Genomic DNA, 27071 nt, shown 5'->3' with positions numbered 1-27071 from the left:
GCCCTTGAGACGTGTGTGTTTTGGGGTTTTTTAATTTCTAATTTTTAAGTGGGTGTGTATCCGCCCTGAGACTTTCAGATGAAGGGCAGGTCATAAATCTTAACAGCAGCAGCAATAATAGCACTCAGAGATACAATTGGGGATTGAACCTGGGACCTTCTGCATGCAAAGCAGGTGCACTGCCACTGAGCTCCATCTCTGGCCACTTCAGCTAGCAGCTCACTTGCCTGAACTTCTGGTCTGTCTCATCTTCCCTCCACCCTCCACCCCGATTGCTTATCTCATGCTGTTTCTGCATGGACCAAAGGAGCATACATTTTTGTGGGCAGGGCAGCCGTTCGGTTTGCAAGCTCCGGAGCAATGCAGCAACATGAAATAGAGCCACTAATGTAATCACTGTTTATAAGGGTTTTCCCCATTGTGAAATCAGTGTGCGTAGCACAGCGAAGAAGAATATGGGCCTCTGCTTCCAAGGAGCTCACAGTCTGCAAGCAGACACAATGGAGATGTGAGAAGAAGGGGAGGATAATACTGGCAAGGGGAAGGAGAGGCAGTTATATCAGTTACAAGTACTTGGGCTGCACCAAGGAAGCCGCTTCCCTTGTGGACTAGCATCTTGTCAAATCCTGAAGAGTTTGCTGTAGCGGTATTGGGGCGTTGGTTGGATTAAGGGTTAAACTCAGTGTCAGTCCTGCTCAGAATAGACCCACTAAAATTACAGTGGGTCTGCTGTGCATAGGACTTTGTTGGATTGGAATCCAGTCTCTCTCTCGCATTAGGTTATCCCTGCTCAGTCATGAAACTCACTGGGTGACCGTGGGCTAGTCGCTGCCTCTCAGCCTAACCTACTTCACAGTGTTGCTGTGGGGATTAAATGAGGGGTGGGGGAAACTGTGTATGCCATCTTGAGCTCCTTGGAGGAAATAAAATGGTAAAGGTACCCCTCACCGTTAGGTCCAGTCGCGGACGACTCGGGGGTTGCGGCACTCATCTCGCTCCATAGGCCGCGGGAGCCGGTGTTTGTCCACAGGCAACCTCTGGGTCATGTGGCCAGCATGACTAAGCTGCTTCTGGCGAACCAGAGCAGCGCACGGAAACGCCGTTTACCTCCCCGCTGCACTTATCTACTTGCACTTTGACGTGCTTTCGAACTGCTAGGTGGGCAGGATCTGGGACCGAGCAACGGGAGCTCACCCCGTCCCGGGGATTCGAACCGCCGACCTTCCAATCGGCAAGCCCTAGACTCAGTGGTTTAGACCACAGCACCACCCACGTCCCTTGGAGGAAATAGGTGGCATATAAATGTGATAAATAAGTGTGCCCATTCTTCTGACAGACTGTAGGGAAGACTTTGTGTATTACAATTCTAGGACCTACGGCTTAAAGATGATTGTTATTTTCTTAAATGAAGTTTTAACCCCTTCTTGTTGCCAAAAAAGGGAAAAAAAGATGTGTGATGGTTGCTGGAATCTCAGAAGCCACTTCTGCCTTGGGTTTGTCAGAGCTGCATGAGCTTTCAGGAAGCTTGATTTAATTTTTATTGGGAAGTGTTTCCAGTCCTTCTTACCTTCTCGATAAATTCTGAACCATTTTCTTCCCCACAACTAAAAGCACACAGTGGTGCTAGCTTTTCCTTGTTGGGAAGTCGCTCCTGGATCCCCTCATTATTTTAGTTGCCCACTTCTGCACCCTTTCCCCCAGTTCTATGACATCCCCCTTTTTTTCTCTTTTGAGATGGGGCAGCCAGAACCGCCCCCCCATAACTGCATTCTTGATTTGTGTTGCCAGCCTGACCGCGGGAAGCTGCCTTATGCAGAGTCAGACCCTTAGTCCATCTAGCTCAGTATTGCCTGGCATTGACTGGCAGCAATGGCTCTCCTGGAACTTAAGCAGGTTTTTCTCCCAGCTGTTCCTCACTGTCTGCCGTTCAGGTTTGCTGAAAAAAGATGTTATAATATTCTGCATTTTTTGACAGGGGAGAGTGACCTCTTTGGGTACAGCAAACACCCCCTAAAGCCCCTCTGAGCAGCCTCTTTATATGGCTTTCCCTAACCCCCCCTTCCCCGCAAAAGTACATGTCACGCCACCCCTTGATCTGCAGCGCACGTATGTGCGCTTCTCAGAGCAGAAGAGGGGGGAGGCATGCTGATGAATCAGTCCTGTCAATGCCATCCAAGTTATCCCTGCTGCAGGCTGTGTAAGGAGAAACGTTCTTATCCTCTTTGGGGCGAGAAAAGCCTCTCTTTCTCCCCCCCCCTCCCTATGGATTTGCAGAAGCGGCCCTAAGTTTTTTCTCTGAGCGGGAGCCAGGTTTAACTCTCTGGTCTACAGCACAATGAATGAGATATGCACGATGCCTGTGGCAGTATTTTTTATTTTTATTTTTACATTTATCTTGCTGCGATTCCTTTCTCTCTTTTGGTGGCGGCGGCAAGGGACTTGGCATCTCTTAGCGCTCCCTCTCTCCCTCCCTCTTTTCTTTCTGAGCCACCCAGAGCTGCTGCTTGCCATGAAGCAAAGAAATAAATAAATCTTAAGGAGTCTTGCCTTTTTTTCCCCTGAAACCAGCTTTCTCCTTCGTTCTTTACCCCCTCCAGGCTAGTAGTCAGTTCTTTAGAAGCTCTGGAAAGCTGCTTTGCTGTCGGACCAGTCAACGAGAAGGCAAGTAACTTTTCTTGAGGTTTTGGGAACGTTGTGGGTTTAGCTTTGGGGCGGGGAGGGCGGGAGGCAGATGCACAGCAAAGGGGATCAGCCACCCTCTAAGCCCTGATCTCCCCTCCACCCACCCACCCCAAAAGTGTTCTTATTTGCTGATTTTACTTTGATGCCGCTGGAAGCGGAGATCTGTCAGGAAAGCTGCCTAGCCAAAAAAAGAGAGAGAGGGAGAAAATGGTTTTTTTGGAGCTGGGTTTGAAAGCCAGTGTTCACTTCTCTGATCATTGTCAGCAGGGAGACATTTGTTCCTGCTCCAGAGGGTTTTTTTTGTGGGGGGCAGTGGGCTTGTAGGAGACCTGGACTTGCTGGGTCAGACTTTACTGCTGCACTCCAAATGTCTGGTCTCCATCAGTAGCTCATTTGGGACACTTTATAGCACAAGGGTGGAGGGCCTTTTTGTCCCTGGGAACCAGCTCTTTATCTAATATCCTGTAGGCTAACTTTGACAGCCGTTTGACCCCCTGCCAACTCTGAAGCTCCATGACAGGCGGGCCAGACCACCCACCTATCGACTCGCTTGACAGCATTATGCCCATTGGAGGAAGATAGTGACCAATCAGGATTGGACTCCCCACCCATCAGCTGGTGTGTTTTGTGCAAAGATCCCATGGAGAACCAGTGTACATACCTGAACTAAGCAGGATTGAACACCCGCCCTCAGCAGATGGGCCAGGGGCATGGGCGTTGTTGGGGGGTAGCTTCCCCCCAAAAAACCCCTCAAAAAGTATTAAAAATACTCAATTCTACAGGGGTTGGTTATGCACACTGGTTCCCCATGGAGAACATGCGCAGCTGAACCAAGCAGGATTTAACTCTCCCTCATTCCCGACCGCTGGGGTGACATCACCCCATTGACAAGTGGATATAGCTTAAGGAGAACCGGAGCCCCCATGGGCCAGACACCCACCCTGCTTTATTTGGTAGTTGACAAACACATTCAGGCCTTCCAGGGTCCCGAAATAAGCTTCCAAAGGGCCTTGTTGTTGCTGTTTTGTCTACAGCCAACTTTATGGAACTGTTTACTCTTGTTTCCTGCCTTCCTGCCCGATGATGCTTTTGGGGGAGAGGGGGAATAGGAAACTCCCGACATCAAAGGCACCGCTAGCCCAGTTTCTGTGTCCCGTTTACAGGAGAAGAGCAAGGCTGCCGCTCAAGAGTTGGCTACCATGCTTCTGTCGACGCCAGCCCCCTCCAGCGTCCAGCAGCAGACCAAGAGCCTCCTGGCCAGCCTCCACACCAGCCGCTCGGCCTATCACAACCACAAGGTAAAGCTACAGAGCCATCTTTGTTCCCCCACCGCACAAACCTTTGGGGTTCCCTGAGTTTCCCATCCCCGGCAGATTTATTTTTGGCTTTCTTGTGTCTCAGATAAACCCTTGCGCCTCCGTGTAGATGTTGGAGAGGGGTCTGGGGTGGCTTTCAGGAGCTGTTCCCTTGCCCTACATGGGCCATTGACTGGACCCTTGAGGCCTCCCTGTCTGCAGCTGTGGAGAAGGGAGGGTCTGTATGTTCCAAAACAGAGGTAGCCGCTTCCGTGCTGCTCTCATGATGCTGCTGAACATACATCATCCAAACTAGTGACATCTTGGGGTGGGGGGGGTACCACAATTGGCTCTCCCTGCCCTGGAACAACTCCCTGCAGATTCACACAAGTAGTGGTGGCAGGTGTGGAAGAAAATCAAGCCTTCACTTTGTGATTAGGGCAACAGAGTTCAAGACAAGGCAACTGTGTTGGAGAAGAGACCCTCACCAGCATTACTCCTGTCTGAACTGATCAACATGGCGTTCTGCTCCCATATGCAATGCTTAAATGCTTTTGCAACGTTAACACGACCTGGTAAATAAGAAAGCACAATAAACTAGCTTTGCAGGGAAAACAACAACAGGAACACAGCACCACTCAAAACCCTCAAACATTCCTCGCTTCCTTCACTTTTTCTCTCCCACCCTCATGCTGGCTCTCTTTTACACTGAGGGAGATGTGGCCTTAAGAGAGAAGCAGGCTTGGGCTTATTAGAGGCCCAGGTCCTTGAGACCCCAGACCTATCCATTTTGCTTCCGCTAGCAAACTCACTGAGGTGCCCTCAAGCAGTTTGTGAGGAACTCCCAGGAATTCCCCCAGAAAACTTCTGCTGATAATACAGCACTGATAATAACCAGAATGAAGGGGACAGGGTGCTCCAGAGTGGATCCTGTTGCTGTGGGGAGGAAGAACTGTGGCCGGGAGGGGTGAGTCTTGTCACTGGCCTTCCCTGTGGAGCGACTCTGACACGTGAACTGTCTCGAGTTAACCTCCCCCCGCAGTTCAAGTGCACTGCTCAGAATGAGGTGGATGTTTGGTCTCAGTCCGGGATTTGCTCCTGAGCCTTCCTGTCCTCTTTCTTTTAAAAAAAATTGATTAACAAACAAAAGTGCAAACATAACAGGAAGAAAATAAGGAATCGGAGATTTAAACTGTAAAGCATCATAGGCTGGAAGGCTGTGCAAAGTTACAGCTCATCTCCAAAGGAATAATAAAGTATTAACTCATACAAAGATTCCTTTTGCAAATAATAAAGGTTTATAAAAATAGAAGTATTCTCCACCCGTGTGTTCCTTTATAGAGCCTTTATTCTCAATAATATAGTCTTAAGTGAGCCATACAATTGCATATACTCGTGACACTGAATAACCATGTGCCTCAAATAGTCATTTGAATGCTGCCTTTTAGATATTTTAAGTTTATGAGATACCTTTCCAAGAAGGGTAATTTTCCACATATATACAACATGTAGTCATCTTCATTTTGATCAATCCAGTAATTATATCACAAGAGATACATACAGTTTCAACTACTGTATGTGCTTTCTACACAAACCTAGTCTGATCTTTTGCTACCCTGTACAGATCTAGCCTCAAAACTCCATTGTTTCCTTTATATTAAACATCTTGCTTTACTTAACCATTGTTAGTTTATAAAAAATCTCTTTTCTATTTTGATATCATTTCCCATCATATGTATTATTTACAGAAATCATTCAAAGGCAACTACCGTGTTTAAGTTATAGCTACTTTTCCAATAGTTTTTGAAATTATCCCCTTCTAGAATGAACTCCTGTCTGGGTTTATCTCTGATTCTTTCTGAAAGGGAGGCTAATTCTGCATATTCTGTCAATTTGGGTAACCATTTGACTCTGGTAGGGAGCTTATCATTTTTCCAATATGTCCCAATAAGTACAGTGGTGCCTCGCTAGACAAATTTAATTTGTTCCACAGGTCTTTTCTTATAACGAAAAAATCGTCTAGCGAATTCCATAGGAATGCATTGAATTTTTTTTGAATTTTCTTTTGCGCATAGGAACGCATTAATTGAATTTCAATGCATTTCTATGGGAAACCGCAATTCGCTAGACGAATTTTTCATAAAACGAATTCGTCTAGCGAGGCAACCTCCGCTTGAAAAATCCTTTCGTTAAGCGGAAATTTCGTTAAGCAGGGCATTCGTTAAGCAAGGCACCACTGTACTCTTATTGGGCAAACTTCTCTCTTTGTAGGATCAGGCTCTACTGAGCAAAGCCATCCAGTATCTGACGGCTTCAAGCAAAGAGGGGAAGGACCTCGACCCAGAAGTGTTCCAGAGGCTGGTCATCACTGCCCGCTCCATCGCCATCATGAGGCCCAATAACTTGGTCCACTTCACAGAGTCAAAGCTGCCTCAGCTGGAAGCAGGTACACCAAGCTCCCCTCTGCTCCCCTTCGTTTTGCCATTTTTGTTCATGCGTTGGCTTCTTGTTCATGTTTCTGACCTTGTGGTAGTAATGAATTGTATTTGTTTGGCTGTAAACCATTACAAAGCAAAATTGCATTCAAAACAGAACCACAGATTTGGCTCCTAATTTTGTGGCAGACACTGCATAAAGAGAAACATGCAAGGTTGCCTAGCTTTCCTGATCCAACAGCGAAAAGCATGCTAGCTCATGCGGTGCAACAAAACATTTCCTGTGGCTAAACTTGGGACAGATATTTTTCACAAGGATCTTGTGTAAAGGGCTCTGGGTAACATAGTGAACGATGCTGTTTTACAAAGAGTACAGAAATGCTGTTCCAAGTGTAATTCTTACAGCAGCAATCCAGAAAGGCAGAGGGTATAACAACTTAAGTCTTAATTCATAGTGAATTGGTGAAGACTGTTATTCCAGCAGGCCTTTGAGAACTGACTGTTTTTAAGTTTCAAATAGTGCTATGCTGTTTTTACTGTCTGTAGTTTAGTAGGTTTGTTTCTTACATTGTTTTAATTCCATTATAGTTTAATTACTTTTAAACTATTATCTGTTCTATATTTTAGCTTTCTGCATTTTATCTTGTGTTTGTTTTAGTTTTTGTACTGTGCTGTGCTGTGAGTCCTGGCTCTGGGAAAAAGACTCTCAGTGGTGATGCTGCTGCTGCTGCTGCTGCTGCTGATAATGATAATAAAAGCAATTTTTGTCAGAGCCAAAGTAGTTAATTCCAGATGGTTAGCTTTCTGATAGTCTTAATAGGGGGATGCAACATATTTCTGTCCTGCTTCATGGGATGCTTTGGCTGGTCTGTTTTTGACATAGCTAAAACCAAACAAACCTGCAGCTAACTAGCTCTCTCTCTTCCTTTTTCTTTTAAAACAACATTCAGAAGGGGTTGAAGAAGCTCAGGAGACCCAGAAGAATGCCGAAGGAGAAGGGTGCACTTTTATTACTCAGTTGGTCAACCATTTCTGGAAACTGCATGCCTCAAAGCCCAAGAACGCCTTCTTGGCCCCTGCTTGTTTGCCAGGTACTCGCTTTCTATCTTTAAAACTTGCTTGAGTCGCTTGTTCCTGAGCTCACCTGCAGGGCGAGCAAACAAGGAACTCGGATAGAAATGCAGGAAGCTGCCTTACACCAAATCAACCAATTTCGCCTGCCCAGGGGGCGTGGGGTGCCAAGAGGGGTGGCCAAAGAAGAAAAGTCAGGGGAAGGGAAACTGTTGTCCCAAGCGCTGCAGCCCTTTTTGGGGAGGACTTTCTGGGGAGGGATGGGAAATGTCCAGAGGCAAAAGGTAGGTGTAGCAATGAATGTGAATGTTATCTTTGCTCAATAGACTGCCTTCTAGCTGGGCAAAGGCAGAGGTTTCTGCGCATGCACGCACGCACACGCGCACGCCCTCCATCCATGCATGCAAGCAAGCAAGCAAGCAAGCAAAGAGGCATTATTACAGTTAAGCCAGCAAAAGCACTTGCGGAGGATGTGGAATGGGGCCAGTGAGTAGGTGTGGCCTTGGGAAGAAGCCCAAGGGCCAGATGGAGAAGCCTGGAGGGCCATAGTTTCCTCACTCTTGCTTCAGGTCCAGCATACAAATGCCCTGCGCTGTTGAAGGAGGCCTTGAGTGCTCCATCCCTCTTCTGCTAGCTCCCAACAGACTAGTGGAATAAAACTGCAGGCTAGTAACTCCCTTTGTGGGCTTTATTAACCAGGTGGAATTGGTTTGTGCCATCAGAGCAGCGACTGCAGCACCTTTCCCCTCTTGTTCCCGTGGGCAAAAAAAGTAAAAGATGCAGAACACTTCAACACATCGAAATTCTTCTTCTTTAAACCCCCCTCCTTTCTCTCCCTGCCTTAGGCTTGACCCATGTGGAAGCCACCGTCAACGCTCTTGTGGACATAATCCATGGTTATTGCACCTGCGAGCTGGACTGCATCAACACAGCCTCCAAAATCTACATGCAGATGTTGCTGTGCCCGGTACAACTCTGAGCCGCTTTGGTTTGGGGGCAGGGTGGCGGGAGGAAGGGAGAGATGCCTGCGTGCAGCCAAATCTGTTCACTCTGGCTCTTCTGAGGCTCCATCGCTCTGCAGAGAGACTGGAGACCCCTGGACTTGAAAGGCTCCTTCTGCCCTTTCATACGCTGCCTCCTGTTCATCAGCTGCATGAGGCTGCTGGGAGCCATCGTCTGGGGATTTGGGGCATGGCTTCATCTGATGATGCATAGCGGTCTCTCCCCCGCTCATCTGAATCAGGAGAACCTCCACCAGAGAAGAACGCAGAAAATGGCCTTGTGCAGAGTCAGGCCCTTCGTCCATGTAGCCTAGTGTTGTCTGTACTGACTGGCAGTGGTTTCAGGCAGGGTGTCCCTCCCTTACCTGGATGAATGTGGGAGCTTTTCTCCCTTCCCTTAAAAATGAAGCAAGATTGTAGCCCTTGTAGTTGCGAATGAAGAGTAGAATTAAACAGGTACAAATGAAGCTGCCTTATACTGAGTCAGACCATTGGCCCATCTAGCTTAGTATTGCCCGCACTGACCGGCAGCAGCTCTCCTGGCTTCCAGGCAGGAGTCTCTCCCAGCCCTACCTGAAGATGCTGGTGATTGAACCTGGGACCTTTTGCATGCAAGGCAGGTGCTCTGCCGCTGAGCGACCGCTCTTTCTATCTATAGAGAGGGGGCATATCCACATCACGCCTTTGTAGATGTAGCTCACAGGCTAGAACGTACCAAGCTGCTCTTAATGTTGTATTTTAAATGCTGGCGACTTACAGTGAAGGGTGGATAAGGAATCAAATTATTATTATTATTAATGATGGCGGTGGTGCTTTTCGGGGGACACCAAGCAGCAGGTTTCATCTCCAGTCAAAAGAATTTTGGAAGCAGGTCTGGGGAGGATCCTAGCCAGAGATCCTCGGTGCCATCCCGTTTCAAGGGCTGCATGGAGCAATGGCAGGTGAATGACACACACACAGGCCAACTTTTGCTTTGCTTGCTATCCAGGATCCGGCCGTGAGCTTCTCCTGCAAGCAAGCTTTGATCCGTGTGCTGAGGCCCAGGAACAAGCGGAGGCACGTGACACTGCCCTCGTCTCCTCGGAGCAACACCCCGATGGGTAACTAGTACTTGGTTCTTGGCTAACACAGCTGTGCTGGAGGAGTTCCCCTCTTGTGGGGCCTGTGCCATATAAAACCCTAGTTTAAAATCCCCCTGCAAGCTGACCTGCAGTCAGAATGTCAGAAGTTTGGCGAGATCCCAAGAGAGCAACTGTGCTCCTACAGAGGAGCATGTGGCTGGGATTGGAGTTTCCTAATTTGTAGCTCCTTTCCTACGCCTGAAATTCCATAGCACAGGCGGGGAACCTTTTATGCCCAAGGGCTGCAATCCGTTCCAGGCAACCTTCTGAGGGCCACGTGGCAGTGGTGGGCAGGGCCAGATGAAAAGTGGGTAGAGCAAAAATGTAAACCATACATTTGTACAGTAGACTAGTTTCTAAACACACACAGTCCCCTCTCAACCCTCCATCCAGACAAGCAAGGGGGATATTATCAGAGTTCAATGGCGCACCTTGTTGTCTTTGGTCCCACGGAAACCAGTTTTACAAATTAGTTGACTGTTGAATCCCATTGCCTCTCAATAGTACTTGGTCACAAATCGCTTTAACTGGATTGGGGCCAATGGGTTTAAAAGGCGGCAGATAGAGGTCATATGCAGAGGGCCACATTCTGCTCTCGCGGCCTGAGGCTGACATGCATAAGACTGTACTGCCCAGTGGGGGTCGCAGCTAAGCAAGAGTGTCAGCTCACTTGGTGGGGGACCCCATTGCACATCCGAGGCCACCAATCCCAGCTGCAGCACAATGCAGCAAAGCATTGTGGGATTTCTATGTGCCTGTGCCAATGTGCATTATATACGCGGCCGACAACACCACTTCTGCCCCAGGAGATAAAGACGATTATGATGATGACGACGCGGAGGATAAGATGCAGAGCTCTGGGATCCCGAATGGCGAAGACATCCGGCAGGAGAGCCAGGAGCAAAGCGAGGTGGACCACGGGGACTTTGAGATGGTGGTGAGTCTCGCCGGCTTCATTTCCAAAAGGGACTTGGTGGGTAGGCAATGTGATGCTGGACTTCAACTCCCATCATGTGCTGGTCGGGGTGGATGGGAGTCGTAATCTCATCAAGATCTAGAGAGCACTGCCTGGCCAACCCCCTAGACCAGACTGATCGTAGGAGGAGGCAGTGGTCCATCAGGTAAGCGCCAAAGTCGACCCTCCTTTAGGCTCAGCATCAAAGCTGTGTAGGCAGGGGATCAATAACCTGTGGCCCTCCGGGGGTTGTTGGAGTCCCAGCATCAGCCAGTATGATTCAAGGTCAGGGATTAAGGGGGATGGGAGTCTAGCAGCCCCTGGAGGGCCACAGATGGCTTTCGTCTCCTACCTTCTCCCTCTCTACTTTAGCATTTCAACAGGCTGCTTGAGTGCATTTCATCAGATATTTTGTTGATCTGGTTTTCTTAAAAAGATTGTTATTCATTGTTTAGCAAAGGGGGGGTGGGGAGGGACACACACCAAACAGCCAGTAGACTGTACAAAAAGCACTGGCCTTTTAAAGAAAACTATGGGTCCTGGCTGTACCTTGTAAGGTGTGTGTGTGTGTGTACTTGCCCAACAACTGGGTTCTGGGGGCATTTTGGGTGGGCCTGGCTGCCCTGGCATCTACCTGTCTATCTAGCAAAGTGCAGAGGCAGCATACCAGATGCTGTAGACAAATATCTGAAGGACAGCTCTCATGTAGAAGCTGGAGCAGACTTACTCCCCGTTGGCTCCAGAAGGCAGGATTAAACATAGGACATGCTCAGAATGGGTTGCATCCTGGATGGAAATTAAAGTTTGCTGTGGCCATAAATTCCAGTGAGTCTGATTTGAATAGGCCTAGCATTGGGTACTCTTTTGTGCATCTCATGTGCATCTTTAACAGCAATTAACTGGATGGTTATTTTGCAGCACTGCTTTGTACTGTGTGTTGGGCAGAGGGTGCTGTGGTGTCAACCCCACTTCTCTTTCTCACCTAGTCCGAGTCGATGGTGTTGGAGACAGCTGAGAACGTGAACAATGGCAACCCCTCTCCTCTGGAAGCCCTCTTGGCTGGGGCTGAGGGTTTCCCCCCCATGCTGGACATCCCCCCAGATGCCGACGATGAGACGATGGTGGAGCTTGCCATTGCCCTGAGTCTGCAACAAGACCAGCAAGGTGAGAAGCACCAGCGAGGAGGCGGCATGGAGGGAGGGGGTCAGGTTGCCCCCAGTTCAATAAGGCCATGCTCTGCCTCCACTGTCAGAGGCAGTAATGCTGAACACCAGTTGCTCATGTCCTGCTTGCTGGTTTTCCTTTGTGGCATCTGGATGGCCACTGTGAGAGCAGGATGCCGGACTAGGTGGGCCACTGGCCTGATTCTGTAAGCTTTTATGTAAGTGGCTTAGGATTTTCCCCGTCTGGTTTTGTAATTTTAATAATGAAATTTGTTTTATACTTAGTTGTGGGTTGCTGTGAGCCCCTTTTTTTAAAAAAAATCAGTGGGAAGAATTATAAATTTAATTAACCTAGTCACTTCCAAATTTGCTGCTTGGTTATTTGGAGGCGACATTTGGGGAGAGCAGCATTCTTCCTCGAGGCCAAAGCATTTTCACTTGCTGTGTGAATGAAGGCACATCCCTGGGCGTTTGCTTTTCTGGGGATGAGGATCTCCACCTTTTCTTTCTTCCCTTACACAGGGAGCAGCAGCAGTGCACTTGGCCTGCAGAGCCTGGGGCTGTCCGGCCAAGCCCCCAGCTCTTCCTCTCTCGACGCCGGGACCCTTTCGGACACAACAGCATCAGGTAACTGTTCACAGCGTAAAACCCCAAATGATACCTCCTGTTTCAGAGCGCAGGCAATACCGCTTGGAATTCCGTAGGTGCCTTCTAGCAGCTGGGGTGGCGTAGACATGCAGCAGCCTTATATCAAGTCAGACCATCTTCCCATCTAGCCTGGAATTGCCTACTGTTGCAGGCAGTGACTCTCTGGGGTCTTTGGCAGAGAAGGGTCTTTCCTGGTACCTGATAACTGGGGATTGACCTTCTGCCTGCACAGCAGATGCCTTTGCCACAGAGTTACAGCCCCGGCGCATGTATCTTATACGCTTGTATAAAAAATAATAAATATCTTAACAATCCGCTACGGTAATTGATCAATCAAGACCACTTTTTGAAAGCCGTTTTAAAAAATCCAGTTGATTATGCTGCAGCCATAATGTTTGAAATCCACTAAGAACTTTTAAAATCCTTATCGCAAGCTTTTGTGTTGGAGTTGCTCAAAGACGGTGTTTTTACTTGTAACAGCCCTCCTTACTCTCTTAGCTCCAGCTTCTGATGACGAAGGCAGCACAGCAGCGACAGACGGGTCCACCCTGCGGACCTCCCCAGCTGACCACGGTGGCAGCGTGGGCTCCGAGAGCGGCGGCAGCGCAGTAGATTCGGTGGCCGGAGAGCACAGTGGTAATGCCCACGATTAACTTGGCTTGGGCCCTGCTCCTCCCTCCACCTGGCAGCATATGATGGAATAAAGATAGGAACCCAGGAAGCTGTCTTAACACTGAGTCAGAGCCTTGTCCCATCTAGCTTTTAGTTTTGTCGGCAATGACTGGCAGCATCCCTCCAGGGTTTGGGGCAGGGCGCCTCTCTCAGCCCTATCTGGAGATGCCAGTAGGGATTGAACCCGCATGCAAGGCAGATTCTCTTCCACTGAGCTAGGGCCCTTCCCTGATGGAATCCCTATGTTATATGGAGTGCTTTCCTGGCCCATTTTGGATGTGTTTAATTCATTTTAGAATTTTAATACTTTAAACTAGAGATTTTTTTAAAAAAATTAAAAATATGAATGTTGTCACCTGCTCTGGGTCTTTGTGAAGAACCATAAATAAATAAGCAACAGCTCTGCTGGATTGATCCGTCCAGTCCAGCGTCTTGTAACCAAAATCCCACTGGGGCAGCCTATCATACCCTCTTAAAGAAGTTGCACTGGCTGCCAGCTTTGAAGTTTAGCTATTAACCTGTAACAACCTGGTTCCCTCTTCAGATGTTTTGCATTACAACTCCCATCGGCCCCAGCAGGGGACCAGTTTGGCCAGAGTCTCACCTGTAAAGCTGTTAAGCAGCTTGGGGGCAGGCTCCCTCGAGGAGCCCCCTTTCTTCCTGTTGCCCAGCAAAGGAAGCCCTACAGGCCAGGATGCAGTCTCTGGAAGTTCCGTCAGTGGTCACTAGAGGGAGGGCCTTTTCTGGCAGTGGTGCCTATACTGTGAAGCTGCCTCCTCTCTCAGCCTCCTATGAACATGAACAACATTGAGGCATCTCTTAAAAAAACACATCAGTTATTCCCTGGTGGTGGATCTTGGTGGCCTCCCCTCCCCCTCCCCCCGATTTTAACTCTGCCCTAGTGTTTTCAGTTGCCTTTTCTTCCTGCGTGCAAAAGCTTTGGTACATATCTGGTAATATTATTGTGCAAGAAACAATGGGCTCTGCACAACATTAGCCCCAAGCAGAGCAGATCCTTTGAAGTGAACAGACACAAGTAACAGGCTTCCAGTAGACTTTCTCTATGTCATTGGGTGCAACCCCTTTTGACTGAATTGGAACATGGGGCACCACCTTGTACAAAGTCAGAGCTTGAGTCCCAGGGTACCTGTCAGGGAGTCCTTTCGAGTCCTCCCTGGAGGTGGTGCCAGGGACTGAACCTGGGCCCTTCTGCATGCAGAATAGGCACTCCACCGCTGAGCTGCGCCACTCTCCCCAACAAATGTGTCTGTCCCGGTGTTCGGAGTCCCGGGAGTGCTTATCACCTCTCCCCCTTGCCCTGCTCCTCTCTTTCCAGTGTCCGGCCGCAGCAGCGCCTACGGAGACACGACCGCCGAGGGCCACCCTGCTGGGCCAGGGAGCGTCAGTTCCAGCACGGGCGCCATCAGCACCACCACCGGGCAGCAGGAGGGCGAAGGGTCGGAAGGGGAAGGGGAAGGAGAGGCGGAAGGAGACGTCCACGCCAGCAACAGGCAAGGCCTCCCTCCTTTCGGGCTTAAGGGGGAGTCTTGGGTCCCTGAGGCTAGAATGGGACACCCTGCCCTCACCCTGCTGCACGTGTTGAGGCATCGCTTCTCCCCACCCCCACCCTCCCAGCAGCACATCCTGTTAAATAGATCCCTGCCAGATGTACCCACCGTTAACCTAGAAATTGTTGTGAGATGCAAATGAGGTGCCTTCAGAGTCAGTCCAGCTGCAGCAAGTGACGTGAGCCAAAGGAAGTCTTGTATGTGTGCATGTATGTGTAGCAGGGAACCAGGTCATCAGCTGGGCAGACTGGGAAACGGTCTCTCCTTCTCCCTAATGATGGAAACTGGCTCAGCAGCCCTTTAGAGATTGGTGGTGCCCACCCGTTGTCCATAAACTTTGACTGTGCTGCCTGTAGAGCTGATAGTCAGGTTGGGAAAGCCCTGTCCCAAAGCACAAGAGTGACGTCCTTCCTCCCAGCTGCAGCAGCACCTGACATGCAAGAAAGCCATGCACCCCTCCCATTTTTATGTGAGTAATGGGATACTTGTGGTCCCAGTGAGCGTCCAGGATAAACGTTGCAAGACTTGGGAGCCTCCAATCAGGGAGGCTCCCAAGGATTTGTGGGAAGTGGTGGTGGCAGCTCAGGATGCTGCCCTTTTGTTTTTATGGCCTCCTCACCACTGAGTTTCTGGGGAAAGTTGTTGATGTGTGCAGTGTACCAATTCCTCCTCATGGTTTGTTTCTCACTAGTTTGCTGCTTTTTTGGGGTGTGTGTGTTATGTTTGGCTCGTCGGCATGTGAAGACTGCACTTGAACCGCATTGCTCTTATTTGGAGCAGGCTGATTTAAATCAGGGTTTCCCACACTTGGATCTCCAGCTGGTTTTGAACTACAGTTCCCATCATCCCTGACCACTGGTCCTGCTAGCTAGGGATGATGGGAGTTGTAGTCGTAGAACAGCTGGAGCCCCACGTTTGGGAAACCCTGATTTAAATGAATGAATGTGACTTGAGTCCTTTCATTTCATTGGGTCCACCCTTGAGTCAAAACGGAGTTGGTTACAACCCTGTGTGATATTGCTTGGCCACACCTGCTGCTCTCAAATGCCTTCTCTTCTCCCCCTCTGATGTTCAGGCTGCACATGGTCCGTCTGATGCTGCTGGAGAGGCTGCTGCAGACCCTTCCCCAGCTGAGGAACGTGGGTGGAGTCCGTGCCATCCCTTACATGCAGGTAATGTACAAAGTAGTCTCTCTCGCTGTTTGGATTAGAGTCATTGCTTAGGAATCTTTGCCATATTCCCTGGTTGGGGAACATCAGGCCCGGGGGGGGGGGAATTGGGCCCTCCAAGACTCTCTGTCTGCTCTTGGGGTCTCTCTAGGTGACACAGAGGCCCTGCCTTGAACCCTCCTGGGATGTGCTTGCCTGGCTAGAAATGCGTCTTTGGACTTCAGTCATGCCTCTTGTATGCCTGGATGGGAGGATAGAGAGGGGGTGAGAGCATGCAGAAGCCTAGCCTATTATAGCCATTGCTCATAGCTGCCAAGTTATCCCTTATTTTAAGGGATTTTCCCTTATGCTGAATAGGCTTCCTCGCAAGAAAAGGGAAAACTTGGCAGCTATGGCCATTGCTGTGTCCACTCTTGCCTCTGGCCCTGCCCAGCATGTGCCCCTTAGAAGCTTTCCCAGAACAGAGTGCCTCTGGCCTAGATCCTGGACTGTCCCATCATTTGCCCCCCTTTATAAAATATGACAATGCTTCCTTAGGGATATTGTAGTTTTCTCTGGTTACAACTGGCTGCCGGAGTTGCTTTAGTGTGTTGTTTGAAATGGAAAGTACAAATGAATTACATCGTATCAGCCATTTTGAAACCATGGTCTGTTCCAACCCCATTTGTAAACGCTGGTTTGTCGCTCACGACACAGCTAGTGTTAGATGCCACACTGCACTATGGCTAGCTCCAGGAAGGGGGAGAAAGGATTTGCAGAGGATGGTGTGGGGGACAAACCACAGCTGCGAGTTGGCAGCACTGCTGTCTGTCTGAGGTTCTCAGCAGCTGTCCAGTGTTGATACCCAGCTTATGTGCTCCCAAGGAATGTTAATAGCAGAAGAACCTCTGTCCCGGATGCCTTTGAGGTACCCCTTCTTTGCGCCTTATGAGCTTCTGTGTGCCCAGGTAATCCTGATGCTTACAACAGACCTGGACGGCGATGACGAGAAGGACAAGGGTGCCCTGGATAACCTCCTCGCCCAGCTCATCGCAGAACTGTGCATGGATAAAAAGGTACAGGGAGCTGAGTTGCCATCCTCCCCCTCCTGATCTCCTTTTGGCCAGGAGGGAAGGCATATTGGGTTACTACTACTTCTTCTGGTTGAGGCAGGAAAACAGATGCTTTAGGAATTAGGCTATTGCCCCCCATGAGCCTCTCTTTGCTGCCTTTCTTTGAACACAGCTGCAATTGCCTTGGGCTGCTTGTGTTTTTGTGTGTGTGGGGTTTTTTTTTTGCTGTACTATTGTCTTACCCGTAGTGAGTTTTAGTACTGGTATTTGTTTTTCTTCACAGCTGATGGGAGTGGGAGGTGTGAAGGCTTGTATAAAGTGGGACTGGGCTTCCCTCCCAGCAGCTGAGCAGGGAATGTAGCAGCACCACTCTCATCATCAGGCGGTCCCAAGCAGAGTATTATGGAAATGTGGGGGGTTGGGGGTTGGGGGGGTTGCCAAGCAACCTCCCACCCAGCCACCTCCACCCTTCCCTTGAAGCTTTTTTAAACACAGACAGCACAAAGCAGGCTTGACAACCTAAGTCGCCCATGCCTGGCTTCTTTGGGTGGTGCTGGAGGCCAGCAGGTGGCCTTCCTTAGGCTGGGTTTGCCCCATGGGGCAGGGTGCCTAACTACTGGGAGATCTTCTGCTTTCCAGCCATAAAGCTGGGATTTGTTTGAAGACTCCCCCCCCTACTTCCTCAAAAAAAAAAAAAAACCCCAACAACCCATTGATGTAAGACGGTCACCTCTTTCTGAGCCGCACAGTATCTCCTCCACCAGTGAAACCATTTCAGGCCACTGACTACATGGGCCACCACCAGCGCAGGGCAGCATCAAGTGGGTCTCCTTCCAGTGGAGTGTGCGTGTTGTGGACACAAGGCAGGATGTGAACCCCTGATAATTTATGTGAACTGCCCTGACATTTTATGTGAACCACCTTGAGACCTAGAAATTAATAATAATAATAATAAATAATAATAAATAATAAATAATAATAAATTCATGAGACAATCAGCCTTTGGGCCAAGTTGGCCACCCCCAAATTAATGGCTGTTTACTTGGAATCTCCGGTAGTGCCCTGAGATATACACTATGGAGGGATGTCACCTAGCAAGCTGCCTTATACTGAGTCAGAATGTTGGCTCATGCAGCTCAGTATTGTCTACACTCCGGCGGCAGCCCTCCAGGGTTTCAGGCAGGAGGCATTCCCAGCCCTACCTGGAGATGCTGCTGGGGATTGAACCTGGGACATTCTGCCTGCACAGCAGATGCTCTTTGCCCCAAATCGTGGGGCAATTTGAGGCTTTCTGTGTAATCTGTTTTATTTCACCCTGCAGTTCTTGAGATTTGGGCTGGATGGGGTGGGCTTGAGGTCTACTGCTGTGCAGCTTCAGGGGCAACCATTTCCTCTCACCTTCTCCCTTCCCCACCCTTTCCAGGACGTCTCCAAGAAAAACGAGCGGACTGCCCTGAACGAAGTCCACCTGGTGATCATGCGGCTCCTGAGCGTCTTCATGTCGCGAACAAAGTCAGGGTCCAAATCTTCCATTTGCGAGGTACCAAAATCCCTTTCGCAGTTCTGGTCTTGCAAAATACTTTGTTACGTGAGGTTGGTAGAGGGAGAATGTCTGCGTGTGGCTGATAGAACGGCTGGACCACCTCCGCAGAGCAGCTCCCAAGCTCCCTTTTGCCCTTGAAACCCCAGTTGGCAAAGAAGTGGTTAAAAGTGGGGACGGGGGACAGGGATTTGCAGATGTGATTATAGGGGAGCAGAGATGTTGCAGCACCAACGTTTCAAAGTCGCTAAGAGGATTCCATCCCTGTTTTGTTGTTAAAAGGTGCAGTAATAAGGCTTTTTTTCTTTTTTTTCTGAAAAAGGAGGGGGAAAGCTGGGGGGCTTGGTGGGGGGAGAGGCAGCAAGCATGCAGGCAGAGGGAAGAAGATTAATAACAAAAGCATAGAGGTTAAAAACGGAGACCGAAGTGCGTCGGATTTTAATGAGCTTATGAGCTGTGGGGTTTGTTTGGATTTAACCAGAGTTTCTGTAATGGTTTTATTTACACTTGCGTTTTCGCCAGTCCTTGTTTCGCCTGTGGTTCATCTGACCCAACAAAAAGAGGTGGGCTTTATATATCTATTTAGTGCAGAAGTTTGCCGTTTAAGGACATGGGTGCAAGAGATTTCCCTTCTACATACGGGAGGCTAAAGCTCTCCTCGTTGAGGCCTTTACCTTCCTCCCACAACTGGCCAGATTCCAGAGAAATGGATCGGAATTCCAACTTCTTTAAAAAAAGAAATTGTGTGTGCGTGTGTCTGAGAAGTATCTCGCTCCTCCTCCTAATCCTCAGCTCATTGCCCTCTGGCATGTGTGTCGAGGGGAGATTAGACTTAAGAACTGATTGCCTGTTTTTTTTGTATCCTCTCCCCCCCCCCCCGGTCCCTTTTGCTAAGCACTTGTTCAAAAGCCCCTCTCCATAAACACATCATCAATTGATGCTTTCTTTAAGAAATTATATCAATAAATCACACCATCAAAATTTGAAATCTAGCTGTCAAGTCCTCAGCGGCTATGAAAGGAAGCCCCAGGTGGCTCCTGACCTGCTTCTGTTCGAGCGATCCTAAACCCCATCCTAAGCCTGCTGAAATGAGTATTCTCAAGCAGACGTATCTCTGTACTGGCAACCATCTGGTCTCTAACAATTTTCTGGATCCTCCAACATTTACTTTGTCCTAGTTTCCATTGTTTCTACCCTACAACTTTCTGCCCAATTCCTCTTCACTTTCCCCTGCTCTGAACTATGGCCCTTGTGGGGAAAGGGTAGTCAGCCAAGACCAGGGAATGGGGTAGCCAATGTGGTGCCCTTCCTAAACATTGCTAGGTTCCCGTCATCATTGGCCGTGCTGGCTGCTGGGGCTTCTGGGAGTTGTAGTCCAGCAACTTCTGGAGGGGGAACCCCACTAGGGCGGCGATGCATTCCTCAGGATCACCCTAGAATCATAGAATCATAGAGTTGGAAGAGACCACAAGGGCCATCCAGTCCAACCCCCTGCCAAGCAGGAAACGCCATCAAAGCATTCCTGACAGATGGCTGTCAAGCCTCCGCTTAAAGACCTCTAAAGAAGGAGACTCCACCACACTCCTTGGCAACAAGTTCCACTGTCAAACAGCTCTTACTGTCAGGAAGTTCTTCCCTCAATTGGGAAGAAACAGTGATCTGCCAGGAATGATACCCCTGTTGCGAAGCTATCTGTGATCAGATCCCTCTTTTGGAAAGGGCTGTAGCTCAGTGGTGGAGCATCTGATGCCTTGCATGCAGAAGGTCCCACGTTCAAGCCTCAGCATCCCAAGGTAGGGCTAGCCGAGAACCCTGGAGAGCCACTGCCAGTCAGTGAAGGCAGTACTGAGGTGTGCCTTCCGTATAAAGGCAGCTTCCTAAGTTCCCAAGATAGTTAGGAAGCTGCTTTGTATGGAGTCAGGCCCTTGATCCATGCAGCCCAGCATGGTCTGCACTGACTGGCAGAGGCTCTCCAGAATTTCAGGCAGAGAGGACATTCCTGGCCCTGCCTGGAGATGCTGGCAATTGAAGCTGGGATCTCAGTAGGCTTCTACCACTGAGCTGCGGCCAGCTGTCAGAGATCAGACTCCTAAAGTGGGCTTACTCAACCCCAAATTTGTCACTCGGGTCTGCAAACATCTACGAGGAAATAAGATGAGAGGACTCAATTCTCTCTCTCTCTCTCTCTCTCTCCTCTCAGTCCTCTTCCCTGATCTCCAGTGCCACCGCAGCCGCCCTGCTGAGCTCTGGCGCAGTGGACTACTGCCTGCATGTCTTGAAATCCCTCCTGGAATACTGGAAGAACCAACAGAATGACGAGGAGCCTGTGGCCACCAGCCAGCTGCTGAAACCTCACACCACCTCCTCCCCACCAGACATGAGCCCCTTTTTCCTGCGCCAGTATGTCAAGGTGAGTTGCAGATCAAACTGGCGGGTGCCAGCACCAGCAGCCACTGCAGATTGGACACATCTGCCCAAACCTGTCCCATTTCCATAGGGGAGCAGATTAAAGTCTTAACCGTGTTCCCGGGCAGATTTCCCCCCAAGGATAATTCTGGGGAATTCCACCCCCCCACCTAAAAAGACACCAGGCAGAAAAATGGAAATCAAATAATTTACATCTTCAACCTGACACCCTTTTCTTTTCTTTTTTCTAACTGTTGCAACACTGTCAGTTGTACGGAAGTGGAAAGATGTACAATGACTGAATAGGTATTTACAGTGTAAAATATACAAAAGCTGTTTGCTAGGTGCCGCAGGCCCAAACCTGTTGAGCTCCCTCCCAACTGAGATTTCACACACAGATTTGTTGAACACCTGACTAAGACCTTAGTCAGCGACCTTCTTCAGAGTCCTAAGGAAGAGTGGGGAGCATATCGCCCACAGTCCCCAGGCTTGTCACAACATTCCCGCCCCCTTCTCTCTCTCTCTCTCTCTCACACACACACACACTGAATGGGTGTGGCATGGTCTTAAGGTGAGCTCTGAAGGAAGGGGGAGGCTTATTTCCAATAACTGACTGGCGAGGACCCCTCCTGGCTCCTGACAGCCCTTGTGAACGACGTGGATTTGCCGGCTTAGTTCCTCGGCCACTGCAGCCGCCATGGTGCCTCCTTTTATACTCAGCGCCTGGTGGTGGAGCTTTAGTTTTTATTTCCTGCCCTGGCAAAGTATAATGGAATAAGCCGCATTAAACGTTAGGGTGCTCTTTGCTGGAAGAATAGAAGCTGTTGGGATTCTGAAGGCCTGTGGTGATGGTTGGTGCAGTTTTAAGCTCTTGCCTTTTCTTTCCATTCTCTCCAAGGGGACCTGCTGTTTTCACATTACTCTTGTCAGTCAAGAGGTGTTCTTTTCTTTTTTTTAAAAAAAAAAAAGCTAGAGAAAGAGGCTGTGCTAAGGATTGGGGATGATATAATGTACAACAGCTCTCTTGATTACCCAGCAATGCCACGTTGAACACAGTTTAGAACTCTGATCCGCGGAGATGGGCAGCAGATGTAAAACGAAGGGGAGGTTTCCTCCAGCTAACAGCTTTAGTTCTGCCTCGAGATCTCTCTCTCCATTACTCATAATTGGACGAAAATATCATAAGGAAGGGACAGTTGTATACTCTCCCCCCCCCCCAACTTAGGTACTTGATGTCTTGCAACTAGATTTGCTTTTGCTTCTTCTCAAGAGGTTCCAACCAGCTGGTGAAGGATGTAAAACAAGTGTTTGTTTGAAAGCAAGGCAGTGATGGGAGGCAAAGTATCTATGCTTTGCCTCCATTATCGGAGACAGTAATGCTTCTGAGTAACAGTTGTTGGAAACTACTGCAGGGGAGAGCGCTCTTGAGCTCGGGTCCTGCTTGTGATGACCACCAACTGCATGGCTTTAAAAGAGGATTATACAAGTTCATGAAGGAGGGCAAAGGCTACCTGCAGCTACTACCTACAGTGGCTACATTTTACCTCCGCTGTCAGAGGCATCATGCCAGTTGCTAAGAATCACAGGAGAGGAGAGAGCTCTTGTGCTCAGGTCCTGCTTGCAGGCTTCCCAAGCCCACAGGCATCTGGCTGGCTACTGCAAGTAGAGGATGCTGGGCTAGATGAGCCATTGGCCTCTTGGGCTTGCCAATCAGAAGGTCAGCGGTTTGAATCCCCGTGACGGAGTGAGCTCCTGTTGCTCTGTCCCAGCTCCTACCAACCTAGCAGTTCAAAATCATGCCAGTGCAAGTGGATAAATAGGTACCACTGCGGCGAGAAGGTAAACGGCATTTCCGTGCGCTCTGGTTTCCATCATGGTGTCCTGTTGCACCAGAAGCGGTTTAGTCATGCTGGCCACATGACCCGGAAAGCTCTCTGTGGACAAACACCGGCTCCCTCAGCCTGACAAGCGAGATGAGTGCTGCAACCCCATAGTCGCCTTTGACTGGACTTAAACATCCAGGGGTCCTTTGCCTTTTTTACCTTTACCAGCAGGGCTCTTCCTTGGCTTTTGATTTTGATTAAAGTTTCCAGGCCTTTTCAGTTGGTTGTGGCTTTTGGACGTGCATCACAAATGGACCAAAATTCAACCAAGTGGGGGAGTGGCAGACGAAGATTATGGATTATGCGGAACTGGCAAAACTGACCTGCAGAATCCGAAACCAGGGCGAATTAAAATTCCAAAGAGACTGGAGTAAATTCATTGACTATATTAATAATAACTGCAGAAGCTTGAAGACACCGGCAGGATTGATATAAATCCTACGATGTGGACTTGATTTAATAAGATGAAACTGTGAGATATAGACTGGAAAAGGGAAAACCATATGGTGGGAGGGAGGGAAGTCATAAGCTTGGCAGAGTGGAGGGGAACGAGATTGATTGATATATGTTGGAATTTATTGTTTTTTGTTTAAAGTGAAAATTTAATAAAAATTATGTTGTTTTTTTTAAAAAAAATCAACCAGGTGGGCGTTGTCAAAACTAACAGCGCTTCTGTGATTCACAGTTAGAAGCAGAAATGGGTTCAAAAGCAGCGTGCATTATAAAGCCAGAAATCAATATGTGCTTACATATTCAAGAGGTCACCTTTCAGTGCCGGCCCCAGCACCTACCTGCCATCCCTGGGCAGCCGCAGATGCCCCCTGCAGATGGTCTGGCTTGGTACAAGGCAACTTCCCGTGTCGGGTGGAGGAGACAGTAGAACACTAAACAGCATGTGGCCGCTTCATAAATTAACTTCTGTTCCGAACGTTTCTCCCTTTCAGGGCCATGCCGCTGACGTCTTTGAAGCTTACACCCAACTCTTGACGGAGATGGTGCTACGGTTGCCGTACCAAATCAAGAAGATTGCCGACACCAACTCTCGCATCCCGCCACCGGTCTTTGACCATTCCTGGTTCTACTTCCTCTCGGAGGTAGGTTGGCAGGAGATTGCAGGCCTGAGGTTGAATCCTTGCCGGAGGAAGAAGCCTTGAATCTTCACCACCTGAGAACCACCTCCCAACTACCCTTAAGATGCTGTCTCTTACTCTGCCGTGTCCTCCTCATGTTGAGAGAGGTCATGTTTGAGCCGGTGATCTGGAATGCAGACAGGTGCAAAAAGGGTTTCAAAAACCAAGTGCGTTTCCCCTAGAAGATGCTGAGCTACAACTCAGATCAGCCCTCTCTGATCATGATGGCTCTGAGTGGAGCTGATGGGAGTTGGAGTCCAGCAAGTGTTGTGCACCAGGTTGGAGAAAGCCTGGTCTGTGTTTGTATGCTAAAAGCAGGGCTTGACTTCACTAAACACGATCCTCCTGTGAAGAAGTAAGTGCAGGTGCAGGTGCGGTGGGGTAGATTGGTGAGAGCAGGTTGTGTAAGAGAGCCTGTGTTGTGATGGTTAAGAATGTCTGACTAGAACCTGAGAGACCAGGATTCAAATCTCAAATCTGATGCAGGCCTGGGGTTGAATCCTTGCCGGAGGAAGCATCAAACTCCCTTTAGGCCATTCTAACCTACCTCAGCCGATGATGATAAATGGAGAGAAGGAAACCATGGACACCACCTGATTTCATATATATTAATTTCATGAAATGTATACATTGCCTGATTGTAAAAACTTCAAAAGTGGTTTTAAAAAAGTTCCTTGGAATAAAGATACAGTGGTGCCTCGCTTAACGAATGCCCTGTAAGATGAAATTTTCGCTTAAAGAAAGGATTTTTCTAGCGGAGGTTGCCTCGCTAGACAAATTCATTTTACAAAAAATTCGTCTAGCAAATCGCGGTTTCCCATAGGAATGCATTGAAATTCAATTAATGCGTTCCTATGGGCAAAAAAAAAAAATCAAAAAAATTCAATGCATTCCTATGGGATTCGCTAGACGAATTTTTCGTTATAAGAATAGACCCGTGGAACGAATTAAATTCGTCTAGCGAGGCACCACTGTAGTAGTTTCCTCTTCTTCTTCTTCTTCTTCTTCTTCTTCTTCTTCTTCTTCTTCTTCTTCTTCTTCTTCTTTAGATTTATATACCATCCTTCATCAAAAGATCTCAGGGCAGTTCACAGGATAAAAACACAAGACAAAAATACAAATAAATACCGTGTTTCTCATATTATAAGTCATGTCTTATAATCTTTTTTTCTCAAGAAAATAAGCCTATGGCTTATTTTCGGGGGTGTCTTATTTTTTTTTAAAAAAAATTACAGTATGGTACCTCCCCTGTCCGGCGCCCGGAACTGGCTGCTGCTGCGCTGCTGGGCGCGTTGTCGGCGCTTCAGCAGGGCACGCTGCTGGGTCCTGCCGGGTCGGGGCTTCACGCGGCGCGCACTGAGGCTCTTGCTGCGTCCCGCCACCGGGTTGGGGCTTGGAGCAGCGCCAAGTGCCAACCCAGCGGCGGGACCTGCAGCGCGCGCGCGACAGGAAGAGGAGGGACCAGCGAGTGGCAGCCGCGGCGGCCAATGAAGGCTCGGCCGGGTGTTTTTTGTCGTTGTTGCTGTGTCCCGCTGCGTCCCTCTTCTTCCTGTCGCGGCTCGGCGCCCGGAACTGGCTGCTGCTGCGCGCGTTGTCGGCGCTTCAGCAGGGCACGCTGCTGGGTCCTGCCGGGTCGGGGCTCCACGCAGCGCGCGCTGAGGCTCTTGCCGGGTCTCGCCGCCGGGTCGGGGCTCGGAGCAGCGCGCGCTGCGGCTCTTGCTGTGTCCTGCCGCCGGGTCGGGGCTTGGAGCAGCACGCACTGCGGCTCTTGCCAGTCCCGCCGCCGGTTCAGTGCTTGGCGCGGTGCATGCTGCTGGACATTTTGGAGGGGCAGCAGCAGCCGGTTGCGGGCACTGACAGGCATCTTCCTCTTCCATGGCGCCATCCAGACCTGCTCCCACCACTACGGCTTATTTTTGGGGTATGTCTTATATTTCTTCAAGTCAGGAAAATCCTGCCATGGCTTATTTTGTAGGGATGACTTAAAATATGAGAAACACGGTAGTTTGTTGTTATTTATCAGATGTAGTAGTAGTAGTAGTAATAATAATAATAATAATAATCTGGCCAAATGGGAGTGAAGATTCTTTAGGTGGTGCCTGTTTGCTTCCATTGGAAAGGAAGTTTCTAGACCTCAGTGCTGCCCAGAAAAACACTTGGATGAGAGGGTGATGGATTCTGCAGGCGCTAGACTTCTCTGCTGTGTTATCAGCAGGCAGCACAGTGCTGTTACTGTTATTACAGAAGGGCCCTGAGAACCTCACTCTTCTCTTTGTGCCTGTGCAATTGCAGCACTTTCAACCATATAGGTTTTCTTACGGAAACTCTGCACACACCCCTTTTTTCTCTCTCTCCCCCCCCCAGTACCTGATGATCCAGCAGACGCCCTTTGTGAGACGCCAGGTCCGCAAGCTCCTGCTCTTCATCTGCGGCTCCAAGGAGAAGTACCGCCAGCTGCGTGACCTGCACACACTAGATTCCCACGTCCGGGGGATCAAGAAGCTGCTAGAGGAGCAAGGGATCTTCTTGAGGGCCAGCGTGGTCACGGCCAGCTCGGGATCTGCTCTGCAGTACGACACACTGATCAATTTGGTAAGGAAGCCTGTGTGTGTCCTTTTGAGCATGGATCAGTGCAAAGGCCCAATAGAGCGGAGGTGCAAAGCCAGAGCAGTGAATCATACAGAGACACAGCAGAACCCCCCCCCTCCCCGGGTTATGGTGTGCGGCTGTCATAAATGAGCTTCCTTCTGTGCTGTTTTAGATGGAGCATTTGAAAGCCTGTGCGGAAATCGCCACCCAGCGGACAGTGAACTGGCAGAAGTTCTGCATCAAGGATGACTGTGAGTTGCTTTCCTGTAAGAGTGTGGGGTGGCAGAAGGCGATTTGGGTGGAATTGTGGTGTGGGGATGGTAGTGCTGGAAAAGACCTACCAATCTAATCCACTGGATTCCTCCCCTTTTTAATAGTGAGATTTGATTGAAGAGGAAAGAAGGCGGATTATTTTTTTTAATCTTTCAGAAAATTTATACAGTGCTTGGTTGTAAAAAACAACAACAACACCCAAAGCAGTTTACAAAACAGATAAAACAATAAGATTATCAGTAAGAACTAAGAATAAATTAAGACTTTTGAAAATAACAACAGAATAGAATAAAAACAGATTAAAAATCACGTCACTAAATATCTGGATAGACTTTGTTTTTAGTTTTAGACATATCAGGGAGAATCACAGAGGGTCTTGCAGGAGGTAATGATCTCTGCTGCCTGCTTGCCATCCAAC

General features: G+C 49.0%; 1 protein-coding gene across 7 annotated transcripts in view; it reads left to right on the top strand.

Annotated features, from left to right (window-relative positions):
- Positions 1–27071, top strand: part of UBR4 (ubiquitin protein ligase E3 component n-recognin 4) — a 133942-nt gene that overhangs the window by 59373 nt on the left and 47498 nt on the right. For 6 of the 7 annotated variants that reach the window (XM_035120585.2, XM_035120583.2, XM_035120588.2 and 3 more), the window contains 18 exons: positions 2598–2661; positions 3846–3980; positions 6249–6423; positions 7363–7503; positions 8329–8450; positions 9473–9584; positions 10412–10542; positions 11547–11724; positions 12246–12350; positions 12870–13007; positions 14380–14554; positions 15687–15783; positions 16728–16835; positions 18256–18372; positions 20573–20782; positions 23606–23755; positions 26156–26383; positions 26553–26631. In XM_035120585.2, the coding sequence (XP_034976476.2) occupies positions 2598–2661; positions 3846–3980; positions 6249–6423; positions 7363–7503; positions 8329–8450; positions 9473–9584; positions 10412–10542; positions 11547–11724; positions 12246–12350; positions 12870–13007; positions 14380–14554; positions 15687–15783; positions 16728–16835; positions 18256–18372; positions 20573–20782; positions 23606–23755; positions 26156–26383; positions 26553–26631 (2465 nt within the window). The remainder of the gene's footprint in view (positions 1–2597; positions 2662–3845; positions 3981–6248; positions 6424–7362; positions 7504–8328; positions 8451–9472; positions 9585–10411; positions 10543–11546; positions 11725–12245; positions 12351–12869; positions 13008–14379; positions 14555–15686; positions 15784–16727; positions 16836–18255; positions 18373–20572; positions 20783–23605; positions 23756–26155; positions 26384–26552; positions 26632–27071) is intronic. The other variant, XM_035120584.2, reaches the window with a different exon arrangement.

Source organism: Zootoca vivipara, chromosome 6 (assembly GCF_963506605.1).
Source record: "Zootoca vivipara chromosome 6, rZooViv1.1, whole genome shotgun sequence".
Classification (NCBI taxonomy): domain Eukaryota; kingdom Metazoa; phylum Chordata; class Lepidosauria; order Squamata; family Lacertidae; genus Zootoca; species Zootoca vivipara.
This window is presented reverse-complemented; position numbering and strand designations above follow the sequence as displayed.